Source organism: Diabrotica virgifera, chromosome 3 (assembly GCF_917563875.1).
Source record: "Diabrotica virgifera virgifera chromosome 3, PGI_DIABVI_V3a".
NCBI classification, from domain to species: domain Eukaryota; kingdom Metazoa; phylum Arthropoda; class Insecta; order Coleoptera; family Chrysomelidae; genus Diabrotica; species Diabrotica virgifera.
Genome location: NC_065445.1, coordinates 160,013,277 through 160,040,595, shown reverse-complemented (window position 1 = coordinate 160,040,595; position 27,319 = coordinate 160,013,277). Strand labels below are relative to the sequence as shown.

At 33.5% G+C, this 27,319-nt stretch overlaps 1 protein-coding gene across 5 annotated transcripts in view; it reads left to right on the top strand.

Moving 5' to 3' along the window:
* The window catches only part of LOC126882177 (condensin complex subunit 1), an 827,360-nt gene that overhangs the window by 427,173 nt on the left and 372,868 nt on the right, over positions 1-27,319 (top strand). For all 5 annotated transcript variants that reach the window (XM_050646993.1, XM_050646992.1, XM_050646995.1 and 2 more), the window contains exon 9: positions 18,577-18,899. In XM_050646993.1, coding sequence (XP_050502950.1) covers positions 18,577-18,899 — 323 coding nt within the window. The remainder of the gene's footprint in view (positions 1-18,576; positions 18,900-27,319) is intronic.

The following is a 27,319-nucleotide window of genomic DNA, read 5'->3' as shown; positions in this document are numbered from 1 at the left end:
AGGGTTCACTAGCTCTTAGACTATTTCTGAAATGGTCTAGAAACATTAACACGATCAGAGGGCAAACTTGCCATAATCTGTTGACAGACTTGATTATTGAATCGAAAACACATAATGCAATTTCGAATGATTTTTTTGATCGAATATTGCTCAGAACGGTTTGAGCACCAGCATGCCCGAGCCGCCTATGCTCGTACTCTAGTATGAGGGAGGTCGTATGATTATGAGGTGGCAAAAGCAAGGGATGTTTCTGTTGGTAGGAAATGGAGGCGTTACAAAGCCGTCCGCCAATCCTCAGCATTGATATAATTCATCGAGAAATGGATTTAAAGATAATAATGGTTTATTTGATAATTGCTGGTTTGCAGAAAGTTCGGATATTTCTTTAGAAAAATTGGTTAGCTGAACTTGCCGAACTATAAAATATGGAGCTTGGTCCAATTCTTCAACAGTGAGGAAATCAGATTGTTTGTTTCCTTTTAAACAACTGACAAATCTGAGTACATATGCGATGGTACGTAATCGAGAAAAAGAAGAAAATTTTTGAAATAATTGTTCCCAAGGAGATTTTGAGTTGACGTTTGTGAGTAGGTTTATTGGACCGAGTTTTTCTGTGCTCTGTAATTAGCTGATCAGCTATTGGGGGTTCATCAGAATATTCTATAGAATGATTAAGAAGAAAAGCAGGACCGGACCACCACAACTTGTTGTCCAGAATTTCTTGGGCTGATAACCCGCGTGTTAAAATTCCAGCACTGTTTTCAGCTGATTTAACGTATCGCCACTGAAAATTTTGCGTCAGCTATTGAATTTGAGCTACTCTATGCGATACGAACACTGACCATTTACTAGGGTGTTCCCTGCACCAACATAAAGCGACGTGAGAATCAGCCCACAAATTTATTGAGTCATACTCTAATTTATTTTCGAAAACTTGTAGAATTTTGTTTACAAGTTTCGCCAGCAAGAGCATAGCGCAAAGTTCTAACCTTGGAATGGTAATTGATTTAAGTGGGGCGACTCTAGATTTTGAAGATACTAAAGTAGAAGAAATATCATTGTCAGAATAAAAAACTCGGAAATAAATGCAAGCACCATAAGCCTCTATGCTTGCATCAGAAAAGCCATGAATTTCTATTTTTCTAATAGTTTTCTGACGAAAATATTGTCTAGCTATTTTTTGTTGTGAAAGCAAGGGAACAAATTTTTTGTTCAATAAAATTGTGCCAATCTTTAAGAATGCGAGCGTCGATTATTACGGTGTCCCAATGAAACTTTTTGAACCATAATTTTTGCATCAGTATCTTACCTTTTACTATAACAGGATTTATCAAGCCTAACGGATCATAACATTGAGCTAAGATTGAAAGTATTCTTTTGGTAACTGGATCTTGCACAATTTCTTGAGACACGGAAATACAAAGAGTATCTTCTGCTGTACTCCACTTTAGTCCAAGAACTTTACTTGGGACTTCATCTATGTTTATGTCATAATCAGTTTTTTGATTTTCCGAAATGTCTTTGGAAATATTTTTAAGAAAATAATCACTATTTGAACAATATTATGCAACTCAAACCCATGCTTATTTAAGATGGTATTTAATTGAAGTATAAATTGAAAAGTTCGTTGTTATTATATGAACCACAAAGGCCATCGTCCATATAGAATTGATTTAGAATTGCATCAGAAGCAAGAGGAAATTCTAAAAGATTTAGACAAGCAATTTCTTTAAGGACCCTTGTTGCCAAGAACGGGGCTGAATTGGTTCCAAAAACTACAACATCGAGTTGGATACATTTAAAGTCTTCATCAGGGTTTTCTCGCCATAAAATATTTTGAAGGAAAGTCTGTTCCGGGTTCACGAGGACCTGTCGGAACATTTTTTTAATATCTACCGTGAATACAAAAGGAAAAAGTCTAAATCTACATAGAATGTCATATAATTCTGGCTGGACCTGATATCCCTTTAAACACACGTCGTTTAAAGAATACCCTGAGGAAATTTTGGCTCTGGCGTCCATGACAACGCGCAAACGCGTTGTTAAACTGGATTCTCTAACTACACCTAAGTGCGAAATAAAATATTTATTTTCAGATTTGGCATTTAGCAGAGTTAGGGGTACATAATGAGCATGTTTAAGTCCAATTAATTCGTCAATAACTTTTTTATAGTCTTGATAAAAGTTACAATTAGTTTTAAATTTATTTTCTAAAGAAATGAAACGCTTTTTGGCCATGTAATAAGAATTTCCTAACTTTAGATTTTCTGAAGGTGATTTCATCGGCAAACTTACTTGAAATCTACCATTTTGTAAAATTTTGGTTGTGGAACGAAATAGGTGTTCAGATGCTTCATCGGCTTCTGAAAGATAGAATTTATTGGGAATTTCCTCGATTTCCCAGAATTTTTTCAAACGACTGACTGTCCAATTGTAATGTGGAAAGAAGTGAATTAGATTCAGTTAAAACTTCTGAACTACTGTCTGTAACAGATATATTGGATACAGTAAACTGATCAGGAACTGTACCAGATACCAAGAAACCTAAATGAGACTCTTGTAAGACTGGAAGATTTTTGCCAAGTCTGACGAAGTTTAGTAAAATAATATCGTAATAAAGATCCAAACCGATTAGAATGTCAATTTCAGAAGGCTTAAAAAATTCGTCGTCTGCTAAAAAAGAATTGTTCCGGAATATTTAATTTTTTCACCAGTATTTTTGATTGAGGGGAGCACAAGTAATCTCGGGTAATACAACTGCTGAAAAATGAAAACTTCTTCGACGATCATAATTGGAAAATATGGTTATATCTAACAGTTTAGTACAAGTCGAGCCACTCCCTCCTATTCCTGATATATGTACTGACTTGTTATACGTATCTAATTGTAACTTGTTCACAAGCTTCTCTACGATAAATGAATTTTGGGATCCTGTGTCCAAAAAAATTTTCGCGATGCAGAAATTAGCGTTTTTACCAAGTAAGGTTACTTTTGCAGTACCTAAAAGAATATGACTATTTTTTACTGACTGAACAGGGTGATTAGCTGAATGATTATTTGCGGTAGGGTTATTTTCCGTAAAATTTCTCGAAGGAACTTGAAAATTTGTTATTCCTGAATTTTCCTGTATTGGTTCTATATCCAGAGAACGGGTTTGGAGATTTGAATTGCTATCGTATGAGAAGATAAATTATTACCATTTTGAACATGAGCAGTATTATCTATTAGAGAGCTATGGTTACCTGCGTAGCTATTAGCTTGAGCATTTGAACCATTATTATATAGAGAATGTGAATGACTGCTATTACTAGTAATTGGAGGAGAATGTTGATTTTCCCCCGTTTTTATGTGCATTAACGAATTGTGTGACTTTGAGCAAAAAGAACATTTTTTAGAGGATTTGCACTCTTTCAAATTGTGTTTACCAAAACAATTTATACATAAATTCTTTGCCCTAATAAATTGCAATTTGGCGGAATGAGGATCTTTAAACTCGGAGCAAGTGTAAATTTTATGGTCCACCTTGTTACAGTAGGTACAAATTAATTGAAATTGGCAAGCGCGGCTCCTCCTTAGGGTCAATTGGTCAATGACCCCCCTAAAATAATCTCATAAAAATACCAATTTTATTAAAAATATCTTTTATCTAAAACTTCACTCTGAAATATAAAATTCTCTCTCAGCAGTCTGCATTGGCAAAACAAATATAATAGATATAATAACGTCGCGCCTCGCGCTATACACAAGCCCGTGGCTGGGCCGTATTTTAAATTGTCTATATACAGTTCTTATGGCTTATGGACAAATGCATGTAAAATAGAAAAGAGACGGCAGATAGCAATTTCGTGGGCGAGAGTGGGAGTGACCTTTCCGTCGTATACCTCTAGTAGAGTCGACGGCCTCACGTTTAGTTAGTTACCGTCTGCTGACCGCACTTCACGGCAGGTCTATATCGATCGCGGCGTATTTGCGTAATTTATTTTGTTTTGTTGGATTTTTTTGTGATTGTAACAAAAACAAGATGAGTGTTGTTGACGAAATAATTGCCTTAAAATCTGCTGGAACACTAAATTATGAACGGCGGCTTGAGAAAAAAGAAAGTGGTCGACCAAAACCAAACATGAATTTAAAACAAACAACAAAGGATAGGGGTAAGGACATTCAAAGATATTTTAAAGAATCAATGTACAATTTGTGTGATTGGATTTGTGGCTGCAGTGTGAGAAATGCATTTTTTTGCTATCCGTGTTTACTGTTTTCGAATGACGCTGTATGGGCGAAAAATGGAGTAACTGACATTAAGCATTTAAAAGTGAAAATTACAAAACATGCCTCTTCAACTACTCATATAAATTCATCAATGAGTTACGCAAGTTTAGGACGTGTTAACATAAGACAGCAACTTGATAGTGTATATCGTAAATCTGTGCATGACTTTAATGAATTGGTATCTAAAAATAGGTATATTTTAAACAAACTAATCGACTGTGTAAAATTTTGTGGAGTTTTCGAAATTGCATTGCGCGGTCATGACGAAAGTGACAGCTCCAATAATCGTGGAATTTTTCTGGGCCTTATCGATTTTGTTTCTGAACTGGATTTAATGTTTAAAGAACACATTGAAAAAAGTACAGTATTTAAAGGAACATCGAAAACAATTCAGAACGATATTTTAGAATCAATGTTAGCCATTGTGCATACTCATATCATGAAGGAGATTGGCCAGACAAATTTTGTGGCCATTCAAGTAGATGAGACCACAGACAGCTCCAATAAAACGCAGATGATTATCATATTGCGATATGTATTAACTGGTATTGTACATGAAAGATTTTGGAAATTTGTTAACCCCCTAGGTACTACAGCACAACATTTAACTAATGTAATATTGGAAGAACTTCAATTATTAAAAATTAATGAAGCACCTGAAAAATTGATTGCCCAAAGTTACGATGGTGCATCAGTCATGAGCGGTAAACTGGGAGGAGTACAAACAAAAATTAAAGAAATATACCCAAATGCACACTTCATTCACTGCTATGCCCATCAATTTAATCTTATCCTCCAAAAAGCGGCGAGTCAACACAAACCGATAAAAATATTTTTTGCAAATTTACACGGATTTTCGTCCTTTTTCGGCCGATCTCCAAAACGTACGATGGTTCTGGATAGAGTGGTTAAAGTAAGGCTACCTAAAGCTGCGCCTACTCGATGGGCTTTCAATACAAAATGTGTTGAAATTGTATACACTTATAAAGATGATTTAAAATCTTGCTTAGAGGAAATTATTGATGAGGAGCAAGATGGTAACAATATAAATCAAGCAACTGGTTTAAAAAGACATTTGGAAGATGAGCATTTTTTATTTTGGTTAAATTTTTTCCATAAAATAATGCCCCATGTTGATATATTGTTTAAACAATTGCAAATGCGAGACATTGATGTTATATCTGTCAAAAATTGTATCCTGTCTTTTAACAACAATATCCAAATAATTAGAAATACTATTTTGGAATCAGAAGTACCAAGCACATCAACAGCAAAAAAAAGAAAAACTACTGCAGAGGATCCAAAGCGACGAACTGCACTTGAAATTTGTGATATTATTATATCTGAAATAAATCACAGGTTTAGTTTCAATGATCATCTCATGATTTCACAGTTATTCTACATAGAGAAATTTGAAGCATACACTACCAACTTTCCGCAAAATATTTTAAAAATGGTGACGGCTAATTATCCCACAGTGAATATTTCCAAACTAAAATCGGAACTTGAAGTCTTATATTGTCGTGAGGATTTTCGCAATAGTGCTGGTGCAGTAGCCATACTTCAGCTTTTTATTAACATGAATTTGTCTGAAACATTTTCTGAAGCAGTGAAGTTATTAAATATTTTGTGCACACTCCCTATGACAACCGTGGAAAGTGAGAGATGTTTTTCTACTTTAAAAAGAGTAAAAACATTCCTGCGTAATACGATGGGACAACCTAGACTTAGTGCCTTGTCTATGCTGAGCATCGAGAAAACGCTTGTCAAGAGCATTCCAAATTTCAATGAGAAGGTCATAGACTATTTTGCAGAACTAAAGGATAGAAGAATTGACTTAAAATATAAAAATATTTAAAGTAAGTTTCGTTTTAATAAATTTACAATTTATTATACTATAAATATTCCTATCTATATATCAGTCAATAACCTGTTCATACCATTTTTCCTATATTTTTTAAAAGATTTACTCTAAAAAAAGACAAATTTAATTTTCGGAAAACTAGGGTAAATAGTATTGAGTTTTATCTAAGTCTGTATTTTTTATCTAAAATATAAATGCTAAAAGATCTTTTAAATACTTTAAAAAATCAACAGTTTGAAGTTTTCAAACCAAAATGACCCCCCTGAAGATTGACCCACGAGCCGCCGCTGGAAATTGGTGATTTGAAGTTGACTCATGCACTGTCAAATGAGATGAGAAATTTTTTCTGGCAGTTTTAGGACTAGAAATTTCAACATTTTCTAGAATTACTGCACGTTTTTCTAAGAATTTTAAGAAATGATTTAAAGTAGGTATTTCATCGTGATTCCTCTCATCCTCATCTTCCTTCATATGCCTTAGCCGATTGAAAATCTAACTTCTTTTTTAGAATGAATATAAGCGTTAAGTCAAATAAATTTTCAGAAGTTAAATTCAAATTTTTAAGTGACAAAATATTCTTTTGAATTGTAGTGATCAATTCTCTTAATGTGTCTGACTTACATTTAGAAATATTATTACAATCAAAAATTGCTTGCAAATAAGAATTTATTATGGCGAATTTGTTTTCGTATCTCTTTAAAATATTTAACGCGATTACAAAATTTTCATTAATTATCGGTAATGAATCTATAAGTTGAAAGCTTTCACCTTTTAAATAGCTCTTCAAGTACACAAGTTTTTGGACATCTGTTAATATCTCATTTTTCACTACGAGCGCATCGAAGAGCTCGATGAACGATTGAAAGTCTCTAATTTGACCGGAGAATGGTGAAATTTTTTATGCCAGGAAGACGAACTGGTATTGGAGCACTATAAGAACTCTCACTGGATGAACTAGATCTTATCTGAGAAGGTACAGCTTTTAATTTATTAATACAAGAGGTCAAATCGCTTACAAGTTTGAAATATTTATTTTCTGTGACCTCTCTATCTTTTTCTTCTTTGTCTGTATCTGATGCAAGGAATTCGATTTCATTTTGTGTTTTTTCATAATCATGAAATATTAGATGAACTCTACTTAATCGCGTCTAGAACTGGCGCGAAACTTAGCAATTTTTCTGTATTTTTTGAACTCATCCATTTTTATTAAAGATATTGGAACACGAAAATGTCTTTGAATCGCAGAATTTAATGATTTTAATGTCTTTGAATAACTGATAGCCAAATAGAATAATGAAACAAAGGGTATATAAATGGAATTATCTTACCCAGTATATCCTTTTGCTGTTGTGTCGGCGAATAATCTTGAAGAACTATCCATAGGTTTTATGCTGGTCAAAAATCCGGCTCGATGTAGGCCAAATGAAGAAGTACCGATTTGGTTTCAATTCCCAAACCGTTTTCTCCGTTTCTTGATTTGAGAAAATGAATGACTTCTTTTTCACTAATTGTTTTATTTAAAAAAACTACACTTACTAAAAGCTAAGTTTAGCTTTTACGCCAGACACAGCGAGAATTAATATGTTGTACAAAAAAAGTCTCAAATATTAATTGGGACTCAATTAAAAACTATTTTGTGAAAAAAGCTATCGTTTTTTGAAAATGTGCCACATTGACAAATATTTTTTTAAGAATTATCACTGTTATTTTTTTTAAGATTAATTTTTTAAGAACGCCTAACGGCCGGTTTCACAAAGTAAAGTTAACTTGTGGTTAAGAGATAACCAGAGGTTACCCCGAAATATGCGTTTCACAATTATCAGGTCAACGGCGAAGTTGTGGTTAACTCACGGAATTTTTAACCAGAGCTTGGAGTGATGGTTAAGCTCTTAACTAGAGGTTATTCTAACCTAATATCGTTTTATTGACAGGACAGAATGTAGAGTGATATAACGTATTACTTAAATGATTAATTATTAATTACAAATATGAATTTATATGATGTACTTAAATGCGTTTAGCAGTTCAGCGGCCAATAATTTTTCGATTTTTAAATGATTTGCTTCCTGGGGTAATTATTAATGCACATTTATAGTTTCTTGCTTGCTACATGTTTTTATATTAACAATTTAATTTTATGTAACGATTTTGGCAAAAGACCTTAAAGCAAATACCTATTATTCTTAAACAAAACTTAAAATGTATAATGTGCATGTAATATACAGCGTGTGTACTTTAGTTGGCCACGTATGGGAAGCATTTTTAATATATGTATTAATTTTATGAAAAAATATACTTCAAAAAAAGTTCTGCATACTAAAATGTATATGGTCCAAAATCTAATATGCTACCATCATAATATATCAAATTTTATTAATCCCGTAAGAGGTATGTTAAAATATATGAATTTTTAAAGCAAGATAGCAAGAATCAACATCAAAAATATGATTATGCAAATGAAACCACAAAGTTTCACAGTGAATAGTGAATATCCTAACCACACATATACACACATTCATTCTTCCTTAATCTGCAAAATAAACTCCACAACTAAATATAAAATCCCTAAAAATATATACAACAAATAGTCCTAAAGAAATATAACAATTTGAAACGAAAAGCGTTGGACTACCCCAGCTAATTGAACCAATATTCGAAAATATTACCTCAACTAACCAAGATAGCCATCGTTACACCCTTAGCTTAGCTCAGTCACTCAGGTGTGTGTTCGTCTTGTCCTAACCTCAGATATGAACTATGAAAATTGGAATGGAAGCAAACAAAACATAGTTTTTAACTAATCATGTTTATTGTTCATAAAGATATAATAAATAAAATGACTTGTAAATTGCATTAACAAATGTATTCAAATTCTTGCCAAAAACTAACAATTCTGGATTATACTTATGGCTTTTGGTAACTGATGGTATCTTCTTGATGTCGTATGGTACTGCTGCTGGTTCTGCAACGGGCTCTGGGGTTGTAGGTGTTGTATTCCACCAGGCCTACGGATGTTGGTCGTTGCAGTCTTGGTTATGTGGTTGCAGCCCTGATGACATGGTCCTCGTTGTTGTATCGCCGGCGATTTGAGGGTTGTTGAAACTCCCGGAGGGAGAAAAGTGGTTTCTTTCCAAAAAACTATAAAATAGAGACACATATCAATCATCAAGAAGAAAAACCAACGTGTGCCATCTGCCGTTCTAATCGTCAGAAAGAGTAGTAGATGACAAGAATAAATCAAATGAAATTTAGATGAGAATAGTTAAAATTCTGATTACTAAACGTGCATATTAATAGATGAAAAGAAATATAGAAATCAAACACATGGTTGAACATTTGAAGGTTAGAAAAAAAAACATTAGAAAAACTGTTAGATAGAGAAATATAATTACAATATATTATTCTTACCCCAAGAGGAAGATGATTTGTTGAAATAGAAATGATTTATTTTTCGAATTACATGCCTTTTTAAGGATTAATTTTTCCCTTCCAGTGTATGTCAGGGAGTAGGGGGTCAAGTCGATGAAGTGACACTGTCATTGAAAACGACGTTTAAAATGACAACCAAGTACTATGAAGTAGCGGCATGTTCCGTATTGAAAATACAGATATTTGGAAAGTATGAATATACGAGGTATGTTCAGTATGATGATTTAAATGAAAGAGATATATTAAATAGAAGATAATAAAAGAAGGTAATAAAAGAGAGCGCCAACCGATTTTTAAAGGGGAAAATGGGTAAACCAATTAGAAGAAGATAATTATTAATGAAATATTAAAGGAAATATGGTAAAATAATTCTTTAAAAATAAAATATCAAAGATGTGACGTTTGTAACATTACAAATTTATTGAATTTATCCTAATAAAAATCAATCAAAACCCATCTGACAGATCAGCTGATCCGATAATTCTCCATAAAAATGTTATTTCTAGTGTTCATTGTCCATAATTTCCTACCAACATAAGAAAAATAAAACAAAACTTACGGTTAACTAACCATGATTGAATCTGTGATTGTGAAACAGCATCTGTCAGTTGAACTGTGGGTAAAGGTTAGTTGACCGCTAGGGTTAACCACAGATTGTGAAACCAGCCGTAAATCGTGTATTAAATGTGACATAATTTTTAGGGACATAATAAAGCAAAGATTAGAATTTTGATTACTTTTCAATTAGTTAAATAATTTTAAATTAAAAATTATTAATAATTTTTAACAATTATAATTGCAGTAGAGACATGGATTCAAGATGGGGTTAGGGATGGTGAAATTGTTGCGGTGTCGGAAAGTTGGTCGAGAACACTTCGTCGACGGAAAATTGGTCGACAACATTTGGTCGACAAACAGTTGGTCGAATGCACAATTCATCGAATGGACAATTCGTCGACGAACATTTGATCGAATGGAATTTTCGTCGACAAACTGTTATTTATCTTTAGGATATAGGGATTAATGGTGACAAACGACGGGTAACTGGAATATTGTATTATACATTTTATTTTTTTTTTGGGGTTTGTTAATTTTGTTCCTAAATCTTAATTATTTTTACAAACGACGCCGACGGGTTGTTGGTTTTTATTTTGTTAACTGGAATATTGTATTGTACATTTTTTTTTGGTTTTGTTAATTTTTTTTCTAAATCTTAATTATTTTTAAATTTAATGAAAAAATTGGCTGCGGAGGGAGAGTAGACAGCAAATATAAACCGATATTTTAATTAGTGATGTTGTACCGTTCTTCTTTTTGGTGTCGGCGTACTTGCGAACGGAGCATTTCCAAACAAGTCAAATTTGGGGGCACTTGCGGACAAGACGAAATATGCGAGATGCTGAGGTCAATAAATTGTTAGTGAATCGACGCAGTAAACATCTTTATAAACATTAGAACATTTAAAATGCAACATTTAAACGACTGAAAGATCATTTTTATACAAAAAAAAAATCAAGACGATTCTTGTAAAAATGAGCCATTCATGATGCGCCAAAAGTGGAGGGTTTAAAAGTTAAGCGATTCTTACCATCTTGATTTTATTATCAAAAACTTAATTCACAACTGCACATTATTTATAAAAGTCGCAATACCTTCTATTCTAATCAACGGAAATTGGTGTTCTTTTTGAAGTGAATACTTCTTATCGCTTGATATGGAAATTTGTCGCCAAATACTAAATTCGTATTTGGCGTTATAAAAAAATCGTGACGCGAGTGGTAAGCGTGCGGCATACCTTAATGTACATATTTATATTACACTGTAATATACACTTATTCGAACTTTCATAATATGATCCTGAATTTTCTACTGTTTGACTGGTTTCAGGGTGATTTATTATAAAAACATGTGTGTCGTATCTACTATAATTTTTGAAAAAATTTTACAAATCACCCCTATAATGTTGAAACCACCCCGAAGGCAGCCGATCGTACAAAATTTGGAATCTATATTTAGTTTTACCATAAAAGCATCTGTCGCACTTTATTTTTAAGAAAAATTTAATACATCACCCCTCTAGGGACGACCTAATCCCAATTAATTATTTAAAATTCGCGATGTATAGTTGAAGTCACCCTGAAACCATTCAAAATGTAGAAAATTCAGGATCACGTTTATTATGAAGTTAAAATAAGTGTTATATGTACGGTATACCGCAAGCTTACCACTCGCGTCACGACTTTTGAATGACGCCAAATACGAATTTAGTATTTGGCGTCAAATTTCGATACCAAGCGATTAGAAGTATTCACTTCAAAAAGAACATCAATTTTCGTTGGTAAGAACCGGAGGTATTGCGCCTTTTATAAATGTGTAGTTGTGAATTAAGATTTTGATAATAAAATCAAGAGGGTAAGAATCGCTTTACTTTTAAACTCTTCACTTTTGGCGCATCATGGACGGCTCATTTTTACAAGAATCGTTTTAAATATTTTTGTATAAACATGCTCTTTCAGTCTTTTAAATGTTGCTTTTCTAATTTTCTAATATTTATAAACAAAGCCCCGGTGAATTTTTTAAAAAAAGTGGCTAACTCGGGTTTTAAGGGATGTAGGTAGGGCATTAAATTTTTGTTTCAGTTTGTATAAGAATACCAACATGTCGAATAAAAAAAATTAACTTCCTACATGTTGTTGTTCTGAAGCTATTTTCTTGTGACATTTTTGCAATTAACTAGTTGTGATGGGAAATACGCCACAATTTTACTAAAAAAATGATTTTATTAACGTTTCGACGCTCAAATCGGGTGTCGTTGTCAAAATAAAACCATTATTTTTAGTAAAATTGTGGCTTATTTCCCATCAAAATTAGTTAATTCCTACATGTTAATGCGGTTGAGTTATTTTAATTGTTTATAAGCTTAAAATAACACTACTTTTTCAAAATTATTTTATAATATTTATTATAAACTTTTTAATCAAGGCTTGGTCTAATTTGATAAATTGAGCCTTTCTCTTTGATTTGATGTCTTTGGAATTTATGTTGACCTAATAGTTTATGCATAATAACGCTGTAGATAGAAGCTTTTTTGGATAAACAATTTCAATTTTGCAATAACTATTATGTAAAACTTCTTGAAATTTTAACGGCTGAATACTTCTAATATCGTTCCTTTACTTACGCGAAAATAAAGATTTTAGTGTATTTTTAGAAAAGTTATTAATCATTTTCAAAAAATCGACTTTTGAAGCTATTTTCCCAATAACTAAGCAACAAATTAACAAAAAGAACTTTCCAAACACTCATTTTAAAGAATATTCTAGCATATTCAGCATACCGGTCTCCACCTTTAATATTTAAAATCAAATAGCGATTTTTAATTGTTTATATATTGTTTATAAGTTAAAAAGTACGTTTGATTTTTTGCATAATTTTTATATTGGATATTGTTGTAACCAAATTTACCCTAAGCAGTTCTTAGATACCTGTATCAACGGATGTCACGAAAGAGGCCATTTATTTGCTAATTTCTCTGGTCTATCACACCCTTTCTTATCTGTGTTTACAATCCAAATCATTAAGCCACATAAAGAGGTAGGACAATAAACTCACTATAGCTATAAAAATGCTCTACTACAAAATTGTAAAAGATAAGACTCTAGGTAATTATAACGCAACAAGTACCTGCATTTTAAGACCCAGGTAGATTTTTGGGGATGACACTATAGATGGCTTTGCCGATGATTACATTCAATTGAGATGGTAGGTATGAATGACCTCTAGTTATATTTTAATGGCTTTGTATTTTTAATAATAATTGTAGTTGTAATAATTTAACTTCATCATAATACTTAAGTAATAATTTAACTTCATAATAAATAATAATTGTAATAATTTAACTTCATGGGATACGAAAGAATTAGAAACTTTTAGGAATTTGAAAAAACACAGTTTTTGGGGGGTTTGGAGGTGTTTTACACAATTTTTGAATATCCCTAAAAACTCAGTTATTTCAAATTATATGTACGTAACCAGTGGTGTCATGGCAAAATTAGCAGTGCGGGAACGCAGTGCCGGAACGCACTGCTAATTTTTGTTTACAAAACCTAAATTTTCTATTATTTTTTTTTCTTTTCTTAACCAGTGCGGGAACGGCGTTCCCACGCGTTCCCGCACCATGACACCACTGTACGGAACCTATAAAAAACCTTGAGTTAGTCTATTTTGAAGTATATAAAATGGAGAAAATCCCAAAAAGCTCAACCTCAAACTCAAAACACCTTACGAATAAATCTGAAAAAAGTGACAGAGGTCGCTCAGAGGAAAATGCCATAAATGTTTTAGCATATGTTTAATTTAATCCACAAAGTGTTAGAATAATAGCTAGAGACTTGGGAATATGCAGAACCACCGTTCAACGTATTTTAACAAGATCGGGGTAAAATCATTAAAGGTACAGTGGAACCTCGATAACTCAGATTAATTGTTACCACGGCCGATCCGGGTTATCGAAAATCCGGGTTAGCCAGAGAATATGGTAAAAATTAATAAAATACGGTATACTTATAGATAAACTCCGTTATAATTGAAATACGACTACACTATACACAATACGGTCACAATCGGAACGATGTTATCTTATTTAAGAACAGTGGAGGCTAAGACCATTGTTTAAAAAAGAATTTTTTAAATAGTCTTTTAGTATTTTTTAAACAATACAAAGACAGTTTGAAATAAATAAAGGAATAACAGGTGCCTGCTGTTTCCGATAATCCGAGGAATGAACGTCGCTCTGCCGCCCTGTGCCATGAGTCATTTTTATTATCATATAGTTTAAGTTACACAAATACCCATTATCTCTCAAATATTATATTACATACATTTTTATGGTTGAAACGTTTGTCTAATGAAAATCGGTCCAGGTTATCCGGACTTCCGGGTTATCGGTGGCCGACTTATCGGGGTTTCACTGTACAACAAAGAGCAATAAGATATATGTTTGTCCTCAGAACAATACATTGCAGAAGTTACTTTAAAGATCACGGAATTTTAACCCTTCCATCTTTGTATATTTTAGAAACTATTTACTTAATTCGTAAACACCTGCATGTTCCAACAAGGCCTCATCATGACTACTCCACCAGAAATTCAACTTTTGATGTCTATTTACCGATCCCGTCCTCTGAGTTAGTAAAGAAATCTATATTATATTCCGCAAAAAAACACATTTTCTCTATATACATATACATACATACACATACACACACATAATATATCTACTTTTAATACTTGACACTACAAAACTATTTTGGTGTTTAACAGAAACATCACCAATGCATTATAAATACGGAGCCGGTATCTTAAGTTTATGTAGCTGCTGAATAAATCGATCTGTTTCATTCTTATATTTTTGACATTCAAAAAAAATATGATCTAAATCACCTTTTTTATCACAATTTGGACATTGATCTTTTTCGAGAACATGAATTTTATGCAGGTGTGTCGGATAACAGGCGTGACCAAAATGAAGACGTGTTATAGTTGTGATGTATTTTCTTGAATAATTTATGGCTGGAACCACGTTCTATTCGGGTATTTTCTTTTGTATACTACAGTACCTAGAAGGGTTGGCATAACCCATAGCCAAGATGTGACCAACATTCATTCCAAATTGTGAGGTATTTCATTTTAATATAAAAGACTGCTTCACAAAAACTTACAGGATGTTTATTAGGCAAACCATTTTTTACACTTTTTTTTCGCCAGCATATCAACATGCTCATTATGTTCAAGAATGATAGCACTGCTTTAACCTATATAAAATGGATATTTTTATTAACTATTTGTAGTTCAAAAATCGTTTTTTTATTGCATATATGATATAATTGGAGGAGTAACTTGGGTAAGTCAAAACCAAGGAATTTAAAACAGACAGGGAGTCCGATATAATTATTGCAGAATCAATTGTAGACTGTGTTACATACGTCAAAGCTTCGTAGATTGCAATAGCTTCAGCACTAAATATAGAAAATATGTTATCTAGTTTGTAGGAATAATTAATATTTTTGGAGGGAATATAAAAAGCACATCCTACACCATCCTCGGACTTGGAAGCATCAATATATATAGCCACAGATTCTTCAAAGCTTTGATAGTCCAGAAAGCCACTGCGCATCCGCTAGGAAAAAAATTCTAATTCGGATTTTTTGCACAATCTTACTCAAAAAGAACCCCTTTTAACAAATTTGCATGTTGCCAGGACCAAAAGTTGGTCAAAAATTTTTTAAACGTTTTTTTTTTGTTTTTTTCCTAAAATTATTTTTTTTTGCATAGAATAAAATTTTTTTAGGTTTTTTGGATCATTCCATACAGAAAAGGTCTTTAGTGACTTTTCTCTAAAGTTGATAGTTTTTGACATATAAGAGATTAAAAATTGAAAAATTGCGAAATCGGCCATTTTTAACCCTCAAAAACTATGTGAAAAATTGAAAATTTGAATGTTGCCAAGCTAGGTAGATATTCTTTAAACATCGATTGATGAAATCCTGAAGATTTTTTTGCAATACAATATTCAAAACTCCTTTGTTTTTTAATTGCTAATCAAGCGTGCGCGACACTATTTTCCACCGTTGCATGTGTATGCAGTAAGGTGCAAATGAAAGGAATAAATTCGTTATTTCGTAAACCGGTGACTTTAAGGAAAAATCCCAAAACAGGTCGGTTTTTATTTTTAAGTTATGATATTTTGGCATATATAGTATACTAGTGACGTCATCCATCTGGGCGTGATGGCGTAATCAATGATTTTTTTAAATGAGAATACGGATCGTGTGCTGGCTCATTTGAAAGGTTCTTCAATTCTCTATTCAGTAATATAAACATGTATATAATTATTTATACATGGTGTCCAAAAAATTTTTATTAAATTAAATCCATTTGGAAAATTGACAAAAAAATTAAATTATTGGGCACCCTGTATAAATAATTATGTAAATGTTTATATTACTGAATAGAGAATTGAAGAACCTTTCAAATGAGCTAGCACACGACCCCTATTCTCATTTAAAAAAATAATCGATTACGTCATCACGCCCAGATGGATGACGTCACTAGTATACCATATATGTCACAATATCATAACTTAAAAATAAAAATCGACCAGTTTCGGGATTTTTCCTTAAAGTCGCCGGTTTACGAAATAACGAATTTATTCCTTTCATTTGCACCATACTGTCCATACTGCATACACATGCAACGGTGGAAAATAGTGTCGCGCACGCTTGATTAGCAATTAAAAAACAAAGGAGTTTTGAATATTGTATTGCAAAAAACTCTTCGGGATTTCATCAGTCGATGTTTAAAGAATATCTACCTACCTTAGCAACATTCAAATTTTCAGTTTTTCACATAGTTTTTGAGGGTTAAAAGTGGCCGATTTCGCAATTTTTCAATTTTTAATCTCTTATATGTCAAAAACTATCAACTTGGGAAAAGTCACTAAAGACCTTTTCTGTTTGGAATGATCCAAAAAACCTAAAAAAGTTTTGTTCCATGCAAAAAAAATAATTTTAGGAAAAAAACAAAAAAAAAACCTTTAAAAAATTTTTGACCAACTTTTGGTCCTGGCAACATGCAAATTTGTTAAAAGGGGTCCTTTTTGAGTAAGATTGTGCAAAAAATCCGAATTAGAATATTTTTCCTAGCGGATGCGCAGTGGCTTTCTGGACTATGAGTTTATTGTATTGAGTTTAAATAATAATAATAATAATAATAATAATAATAAGACGTTTATTGTTCCAAAAAAATATATAAATTTACAAAAAAAAAATTTAATAAGTTAACATTAATGTGAAAATTATCACTGTATGAGGATTTTACAATCTTGATATTCAGGAACAACGGAATTGTAAGCATCAAGGTGTGACAGAGTTTTGCTGGGATAATATAATTCACTAAGGATATCTTTATTAGATTTATTGTAGCGCAATGCACAGTAGTGAAGAACTTTTCTTCGGCCAATATTTATTTGTAATTCATTTAATATTACTATTTTCGAATATAAACTACTGTTGGCTTTTGATATCTTGAAAATAAGTTTGTCTGCAAGAAGCTGCCTTCTGTGATTCAAATGAGGCTCAATAGCATCTACATGAAGAGGATCAACTGGAATTGTTTTTATGGCACCAAGACATACACGTAGGGCTCAATTCTGCAATACATCTATTTTGTTTAATATCTGTGAACAAGCAGATCCTTACAGGGCACATCCATAATCCAATATTGACCTGATATAGGCTTAAACTTGTGAAATCAGATATGCGCATAATTTTATGAAGAATACGATGATCGGACTTCCAGTGCCCTTTCAATACGCAATTTTTTTTAAATTTAGATTTTTTAATTTTTGATATACAATACGCCCTCTAGCGGTGGACTTAACAATTATGAAAATAATTTCCAGGCTTTTCCTGGGGCAACTTTTGTTATAATTTTTTTCCAAAGCTGTACTATAAACGGTTTCTGAGATATGGCCGAGAGCCATTCTTATTGGGACAACCGGTACAAAAGCAGACTTTATTAGATAATTTTTTTTCTTTCTTTAGTTATTAAGATTAGTTTAGTTATTACTATTTTTTAGTAATTAAAACCAGAGGTACACAACTCAGACTCAAAATTCATGTTGACCTGTGTAATTAAATGGCATGAATTAGATGTTCTTTATAGAATGTTGTTCTGAAGCTATTTTCTTGTGGCATTTTTACAATTTTAACTATTTAGAATGGGAAATATTTTTTTAATAATATTGTGGCTTATTTCCCATTCTAAATAGTTAAAATTCTTTATAGAATGTTTCGTAATTTTCTATATGGCATTCTTTTGTAGCAGGTTGTATTTCAAATAAAGCTTTTATATGATTTTTTTTAATAATGGTTTTGACTTTAATTTTTCTTTAATAATTGCGATGTTTTTGATAAAACCTAGTTGTTTAATTGGAATATTTTCTTCATTTCTAGGAAGAGAAATGCCATAGGAGATGTAGAATTCTACATGGTCGCTTTCTACACCATATTCTTCGACGTGTCAAAAGTAGTGAATCAGCTAGAGAACCGCGAATTCGTTAATATAACAGCAGACGACTACAAACAAATTGAAATATTGTCATCAAAAGTTGACTTTCTACATCAATGCGTTGAATTCCTTCAGGCGATAGACGTAGCCATCGACGTGTGTATAGAACTATTAGAAACGACGTCTGTAAGTGACATGCATGAAGCTATCGAGTTTTTCGTTGCTGCGTACCAGTTCAACATTGATAGAGCATCCGATGGAGTACTAGGTATTGTTTATTGTTATAAAAGGTACATTATTATTATTTAAGTTTAGTTGATAACACAAGTAGTGCCACGACTCGCCGCTCATACATCCCTCCTGAGCAAGGCAGTGACTCACTCGGTTATGAAAACTTGACCGTACATTGGCAAGCATGTTAGGGATAATATTTTGGAACGCACGTTCAACTTTTAATTTAAGTTCTTCCAAATTCGTAGCTCTGTTATGACCATAAATAGATGATTTGACGTATCCCCATAAGAAAAAAATCATTGGGTGAAAGATCCGGCGATCTCGCTGTGGGACCTATTGCATGTGTATTTGACATTTTGAAAAAGGATATCTTGTTTAAAATAGTCCTAGAGTTTTTTACAATACACAGTTTTAACGTAAATAGAATAAGTTTTCTTTTTTATTGCACAATGTATATACCTAAATATACAATAAAGAAAGTTATGAGTTTAAAAATAATCGTGAAATATATCAAAAATCATTGAAAGTATACAACTTTGAATAACCATATCATAGTCACACAGACGATAGACCATTTTAAAGATAAATGATTTTTCTTCCTATTAAATGTAACATTGCATATACCTAAAGCTGCGTAGAAAAAAGTTACAGAACAATGTTTGCGAAGTAACAAGAAAATGTCCCAAAATCGCTGTGAGTGGCGAACTTTGAAAAATAATAATTTGGAAACTATAAATAGTAGGAACTTATACCAAACGTCACTTTAAAGAAAAATGATGGAAGTTTTTTTGTTTGAAGCAATGCCTATACCTATATCCCCATTGAAAAAGGGTTTGGGATAAAAAACAAAATTGCTATCTTTCGTGTTTTTTTCTTGCTTTTCTTTTGAATATATTTTTGTAAAAAAAATATTTTTAACTTTAAAATGTGATATTTCTATAGTAAATTTAACCTGAAACAATTTTCCTGTAGACATGTTTCCACCAAATGTGCATAGAACTCACCCTAATTCGCCCTGTGCCTAGGGACTAATTCACCCTTTTCTCAAAAACGCACCCCTTTAAATGGTAGCACTCAACGGTTTTTTCATACTGAGAGGTCCATTGACTATATGAAACCATAAAACCCCGTTAACGTTGTAGTTCCTTTATAAAATACATAATCAATAGCCTATTAATTGTGTTCCTTTTTGTTTAATTTACTTTTTATTGACAAAATTATTGAAACTGTTATCCATTTCGGTTAAACGATGTTTCGGTTAAAAAGGTTGCGGTTAACGGAGGTTTTACTGTATTCTTAACTTCTATTTCTTTCAGTTTGTAGCTTCTGATTTTTTCTTTTATTATTTTTCTCTTCTTGTCATTTTGTATGTCTTTTATTATTCTGAAACTCATTTTGACTAGATAATAGTCACTTCCAATCTCTGCGCTCCTTTTTACCTTAATATTGTTGACTGCTTTCCATATCTCGGAGTTAATTAGGAAATAATCAATGATTGATCTCTCACCTCTACCCCTCTCTTCCCTTGTGTATAATTTGTGGACGTCTTTGTGTGAAAACTTTAAATTTCCTATTATCAGATCATTTTCGATGCATAAATTTATAGTCCGTGTTCCATTATCGTTTCTTGTCTCTTCTCCCTCTTTTCCTAGCCATTTTTCTATACCAGCATTTTGTTTTCCCACTCTTCCATTCATGTCGCCCATTATTATTAAATTGTTATTCTCTGTCTTATCTATTATTTCTTGAAGTTTTTCAAAATACTAATTTTTTTCATTTTTGTTTCTATTATCAGTTAATGCATATTGTTATGATATAACTATACTTTTCTTGTTTAATCTTTACTTGAACTGTTAAAATCCTCTGGTTTGTAAATTGGACATCGATGGTGTTCTTCATGTAGGACGGAGTTACAATTACTGCTACTCCTACTTTCTCTGTGCTACTTTGGTCCACTCCTGACCACTATATATTGTATCCGTCTTTTATTTCTTTCATTCCTGTTCCTTTCTTCTTTGTTTCTGTGACTCCTAATATGTAAATTTTCAGTTTTTTCATTTTTTCGACTATTTCCTCTTCTTTGCCATTTATTCCTCTTGTGTTCCAAATACCTATTTCTATCGTTTCGTTATTTATTAGTTCACGCCCTTGCTGTTTTCCGTTATTATTTTTTATTTTATTATCGTTCTCTGGTTTCTTTGTCCTTATTCCTGCCATTGTCGTCTCCATTATTTCCATCGTATTTTCGTATATCAGTTTTTTGAATTTTTCATATTTCTGACTTCGAGTTCTCGTTTTTCTTTATTCCATATCCATTCTTCATTTTCTATTATAATTTTTTGGTATTTAATCTGTACTTGTTTACCCCTATTCCCTTTCTTTTGCGGTGAGATCATTGTTAATATAAACTGGATTTCTCTTTTTCTTTAATTTATGTTTATTTTCTATTACTTTCGTTTATCCTTCTGTATCTAACAATTCCACTAGACATTTGTTTTCGATGATTTTCTTAACTTCTTTTATGTCTGATTCCACTTCTAGTTCATTTCTTATGAAATTCTTTATTTCAGTTTTCAGGTCTTTTTGATTTGAGCTTTGTAGATTTAACCCTGTGATTACGACGTTATTTTTCCTTTTATCTTTCTCTAATTCTTCGACGTGTTCATTCAGTTTCAATATTTCTTTCTTTAAGACTAAGTTTTCTCTTTTCAGTTCCATAATTACTTGCAGGTACTCTTCCTGCCCCTGTCTTATTTCTTTTATGTCTTCTTTTATGTCCTTTCTCATATCTTCCAGTATTTTCCTTACTTCCTCCATTTCTGAAATTAAGTTTATTCAGCAGTCTCCGCGATAAAAGCTTATTCCCAGGTCCACCCTTCAGAGGACTAAACTTTTCTCAGAGACTTTTACTGAACTGTGAACTTATATTAGAAATCTTAAATCTTACCTTAGTCCTTTCTTGTTAATTTTGTTATTCACTATACTTAATACTATTTATTCACTATACTTAATAATACTATTTATTCACTATACTATAATAATACTATTTATATTACACTATTCCCTAAATAAATTTTTTTAACTAGTTCAATTTATTTAAGTTTGTAAACAATCGATTTATCGTTTTTGTTTCCGATATCAGATTGCACTAATAATTACATTTGACCTCGACAAACGTGATATTTTCCGGTAGGTATACGAAATTTATATATCGCTGCTGTCTTAGCCATAGGTTCTAACACCTTGGCTTCTCGACTAAAATATAATGATATATTATAATGATATTCCTCTGTAGAAGTCTGCGCAATCAGCAGGTTTATGTAGTTTAAGTACTGGTACTACAATTATATTCTTTCCATGAGTTTGGTATACACATGCTAAGCCATATTTGATTTATTATTTTTAGTAAGTGTAGTTGTTTATTTATTGGTAGATTATGCAGGGTGTCCCGAAAAGATTGGTCATAATTTAACCACACATTCTGGGGTCAAAATAGTTCGATTGAACCTAACTTACCTTAGTACAAATGTGCTCATAAAAAAAGTTACAGCCCTTTGAAGTTACAAAATGAAAATCGATTTTTTTCAATATATCGAAAACTATTAGAGATTTTTTGTTGAAAATGGACATGTATCATTATTATGGCAGGAACATCTTAAAACAAAATTATCGTGAGATTTTTCCACCCCATAAAAATTTTATGGGGTTTTGTTCCCTTAAACCCCCCCAAACTTTGGTGTACGTTCCAATTAATTCATTTTTGTGGTACCATTAGTTAAACACAACATTTTTAAAACTTTTTTGTCTCTTAGTATTTTGTCGATAAGCCAGTTTTTATCGAGATGCGGCTTCTTTTTTAATATGTTTTTCATAAAAATTTTAAGGGAGTTTTGTTCCTTTAAACCCCCCAAATATTTGTGTACGTTCTAAATAAACTATTATTGTGGTACCATTAGTTAAATACAGTATTTTTAAAACTTTTTTGCCTTTTAGTCTTTTTTTGATGTCACCTTTTATCGAGATGTGGCTTCTTTTTCAAAATATACCTAAAAATGTAAATTATAAATAAATTTTCAGATTATTAACAGGTCTCTACAATCGTACTTAACCATATACAAATATGTGGTGGATTCGACAAATATTCAAATTATCTCGATAAACACTGGCTTATCGAAAAAGTACTAAGAGGCAAAAAAGTTTTAAAAATATTGTGTTTAACTAATGGTGCCACAATAATAATTTAATTGGAACGTACTCCAAAGTTTGGGGGGGTTTAAGGGAACAAAACCCCCATAAAATTTTTATGGGGTGCACAAATTTAACTTTAATTTTTTTTTAAGATGTTGCTACCATAAGAGGGCCACATGTCCGTTTTCAATAAAAAATCTCTAAGAGTTTTCGATATATGAAAAAAAATCGATTTTCATTTTGTAACTTCAAAGGGCTGTAACTTTTTTTGTGTGCACTATTGTATATAGGTAAGTGAGGTTCAATCAACCTAGTTTTGACCCCAGAATCTGTGGTATAATTTATGACCAATCTTTTCGGGACACCCTGTATAACATACTATAATGAATGTTGTCCATTCCTGGGGCTGAATTGTCTTTGCTTCTTAAACAATTTCTAAACTCTTCAAAGTTAAATTCTTGAGTAAGGAATATGCTTCCTTCATTTGATTGATTTATTGTAGTGTCCAATGTATGACTAAATTCTTGCTCAGCTGCCCATGGCTTGGCAATTTTGTTAAAAAATCCTTCAGTCCAATCGTTTTCATTTATTGGATTCTTCGGTGGGTTATAGACACTTTTTAGTTTTCTTATCTCATTCCATACTGTTTTTATTGATCTATTTTTATTTAAACTGTTACATAGGGTTTTCCATGAGGCTCTTTTACTATTCAAAACAATTCGTTTTTTACAAGCTTCTGCTTGCTGATATTTTAGATAATTTTTCATGATTAGATACTGTTTTGAATTGTAAAAAAGCCTCTTGTTGTTTTATTGCTAACTGACATTCATTGTTCCACCAGGATTTATTAAATTTTGAATTGGTCACTTTTCTCTTCTCTGGAATACTGCTTCTAATAGATGCATTTAATGATTCATAAAATATTTGATATTCTTGCTCAATATTTTCAGATATGTTGTCTGTATTCTCGTTATTTAACAAATAAGAGAAAAGTGTCCAATCCGCTTTTTTAATATCCCATTTTATCATAAACCTATTTATACCATTATTATCACTATAGCTAGTTGTTTTAAGGGGGGGGGGGTATAGTTTAAAATATTTAATTTTTTTTAAGTATGTCAAATAAAAGTGTATACTTTCAAAAATACTCTCTGCAAATGTCAGATTGATCGGAATAAAATTACCAGAGATACAGCGTGTTGAATATCCCTACCTTCTACTCGCTTTGCCGCTGCTTTGCGCCAGCACGCTTGAGCGTAGTTAGAAACGTAAACAACTATTCGCCTTCTCTTTTGTAGATTTCTCCGCGATTCAAAAAACATATTCCAATGTGCATCACTTTACGATTTGGCAGACAAATAAGAAGATGAATATGCAGTTGTCAAAACTTTAAACGCATTTTTCTCAAAACTTCTTTTTCAAATGCGGCGGACATTGTAACTGAAAAACTACTTGACTGATCTACCTGAAATTTTGCATAAATTTTCTTTTCTGACATTTCATGAGGTAGCAAAGTCGAGATATTTTTCGTTTTGGCCTTCTCTGTATCTGTAGAGTAGGGAGTGTGAGTCAAGTCCCACAGCACTTAGGCCACAATTGACCCATTGTACATCCTCCCAGGGGGTTGTCGTCCTTAGTTCATTATCCATCCTGCCATTTCCAGGAAGGTGGACAAATTACCTGGTGACATCTCCCCTATATCGGCAGGTGTAGGCCAAGGCTCGCCGAACGCATACTCTCGTATTGACGATAACTCCGGACATTCACATAGGACATGCTCGACAGTTTCGTCATCTCGTTCACACCTCCTGCATAGAGATGTGTCTACTAGCCCCAGTGTGTGGAGGTGTTTTCTTAGTTGACAATGGCCAGTTAAAAAACCAACGGTCAAGCGTAGGTTTTTCCTGGTCATTCTCAAGTACTTTTCTGATGCTGACTTCCCAAGGTTCCTTAGTGTTACCCTGGCAAGTCTACATCCTGGCCCTTCTTCCCATCTTCTTACGGTTTGCGTGTGGGAGTGACATTTGACAGTTTCCGCGATTGTTGTAGTCGACAATCCAAAAAGATCACAAGGTCCTAAGAGTCTTAGGCCTGCTGCCCTTCTAGCCAGCTGGTCAGCAATGCGGTTGCCTTTATTTCTGTTGTGTCCTTTAACCCACCTCAGGATGATGTTGTTACCATCCGAAGCTTGGGCTAGTGATTCATGACACTCCATTACTAGCCCTGATATGACGCGTGGTCTGTTCAGGGTTAGTAGCGCTTGTCTGCTGTCTGTGCAGATTATTACAGTTTTGCCGGCTATACCTTTCCCGATTATCTCTTTTGCAGCTATGGAGATACCAGCCAGTTCAGTCTGAACTACGCTGGCATTTTTGCCCATGCCCCATTTTATACTAAGGTTCAATGATCTGGAGTATATTCCACATCCTGAGCCTTCTTTCGTTTTGGAGCCATCGGTGTAGATGCAATATGCATTTGCCACGTTTGACTCCCTATGTTGACTTGTTTCGATTTTGTAGGGTTTGTCGAAGACAAACGTAGGTTTAATTGAGTCGCATCCATGGCCCGCATGCAGCTGGGGCAGTGCCTCCAGCTCACCCCGCCAGAAACGACATCTCAATTGTCCCATTCCTACATCAAGGTTTGCACCCGCTGAGCGTAACCTCATCATCGTCATCAGCGCCACCTCTCTGACATATATGTCTAAGGGGGTAATGCCAATGAGCAACTCCATTGCAGCAGTTGGTGTTGTTTTCATGGCACCTGTTATATTTAGGCAAGCCATCCGTTGAATATGGTTTAGTTTGTTGATCGCTGTTGCCTGTAGCACTTTTGGTACCCAAGCAATGGCTCCGTAAGTTAGCATTGGCCTAATGACAGTAGTGTAGATCCAGGCGACCACCCTGGGCGAAAGGCCCCAAGTGCGTCCGACCGTTCGCCGACACTGTTCATAGGCAATATATGCTCTTTTAGCTCTACTATCTAAGTGAGAGTTCCATGTTAACTTCCTGTCAAGGGTAATACCAAGGTATTTCACCTCTTCAGAGAAATTCAGACTGCAGTTTAGAATCCTAGGGGGTATTAAGCCCGTGATCCTTCTTTTTCTGGTGAAGAGGACCATCTCTGTCTTTTTTGGATTTATAGACAGTGAGTGTTCCTTACACCATGTTTCTATTAGTCTGAGAGCAACTTGTAATCTCTCGCATAGTGTGTTCTCAAACTTACCGCTTTGCAAGACGGTTATATCGTCTGCATAGGCTATTGTGTAGAAACCGTTCTTGCTGAGTTGGTAAACCAGGGTATCCAACACTATGTTCCAGAGGAGTGGTGATAGCACCCCCCCTTGTGGACATCCCCTCGTAACCATCCCTCTAACCAAAACGTCTTCTACATTTATGCTTATTGCTCTATTTGACAGCATACTGAATATCCATTCGCTCACGGCCAGGGGGACATTCCTGACATTGAGCTGTTGGGTGATGGTTGGGAAAGTTGTTTTATCAAACGCTCCCTCAATGTCTATGAATATACCTAGGGTGGATTCTTTATTATCCAGCGATCTTTCAATTCTTCCCACTACTTGATGAAGTGCAGAATCGGTAGATCTTCCCGAAGTATATGCATGTTGATTTGGATGAAGTGGATTATGAACCAGAACTTCATCTCTTATGTACCTCTCGCATAGCCTTTCCATCGTTTTCAAGAGAAAAGATGTCAGGCTAATTGGTCGGAAAGCCTTCGGTAGGGTGTAATCCATCCTACCTGGTTTTGGTATGAAGACCACACGTACCTCTCTCCACTCTCTAGGAATATATCTCAGAGCCAAGGAGGCTCTGAACATTCCCACAAGGTGCGGCAAAAGAATATCCAGTCCCCACCGTAGTAGGGCTGGATATATGCCGTCAGGCCCTGGTGACTTAAAAGGGGCGAAGCACGATATGGCCCATCTTATCTTTTCCTCACTAATTAATGTTCTGGCAAGATGCCAGTCATTTGGTGTGGGTATGATTATTTCTTCCGTCCAGTTTGGTGCTTTTGAAATACTAGAACCGGGGAAGTGTGTTTTCATCAGGACCTCAGCACTTTCGCAAAGGTTGGAAGTTTTGCTTCCATCTTCCTTTGTTAGTATGCTGATATGCCGATGTGGATCTTTTGAGAGCGCTTTTTGTAGCCTGGAAGCTTGCGGAAAATCTTCGATTTCCTCACAGTAGGCTCTCCAAGCAGCTCTTTGTTTTTGTCTACAGACTTTCTTAAACTCTCTGAGGT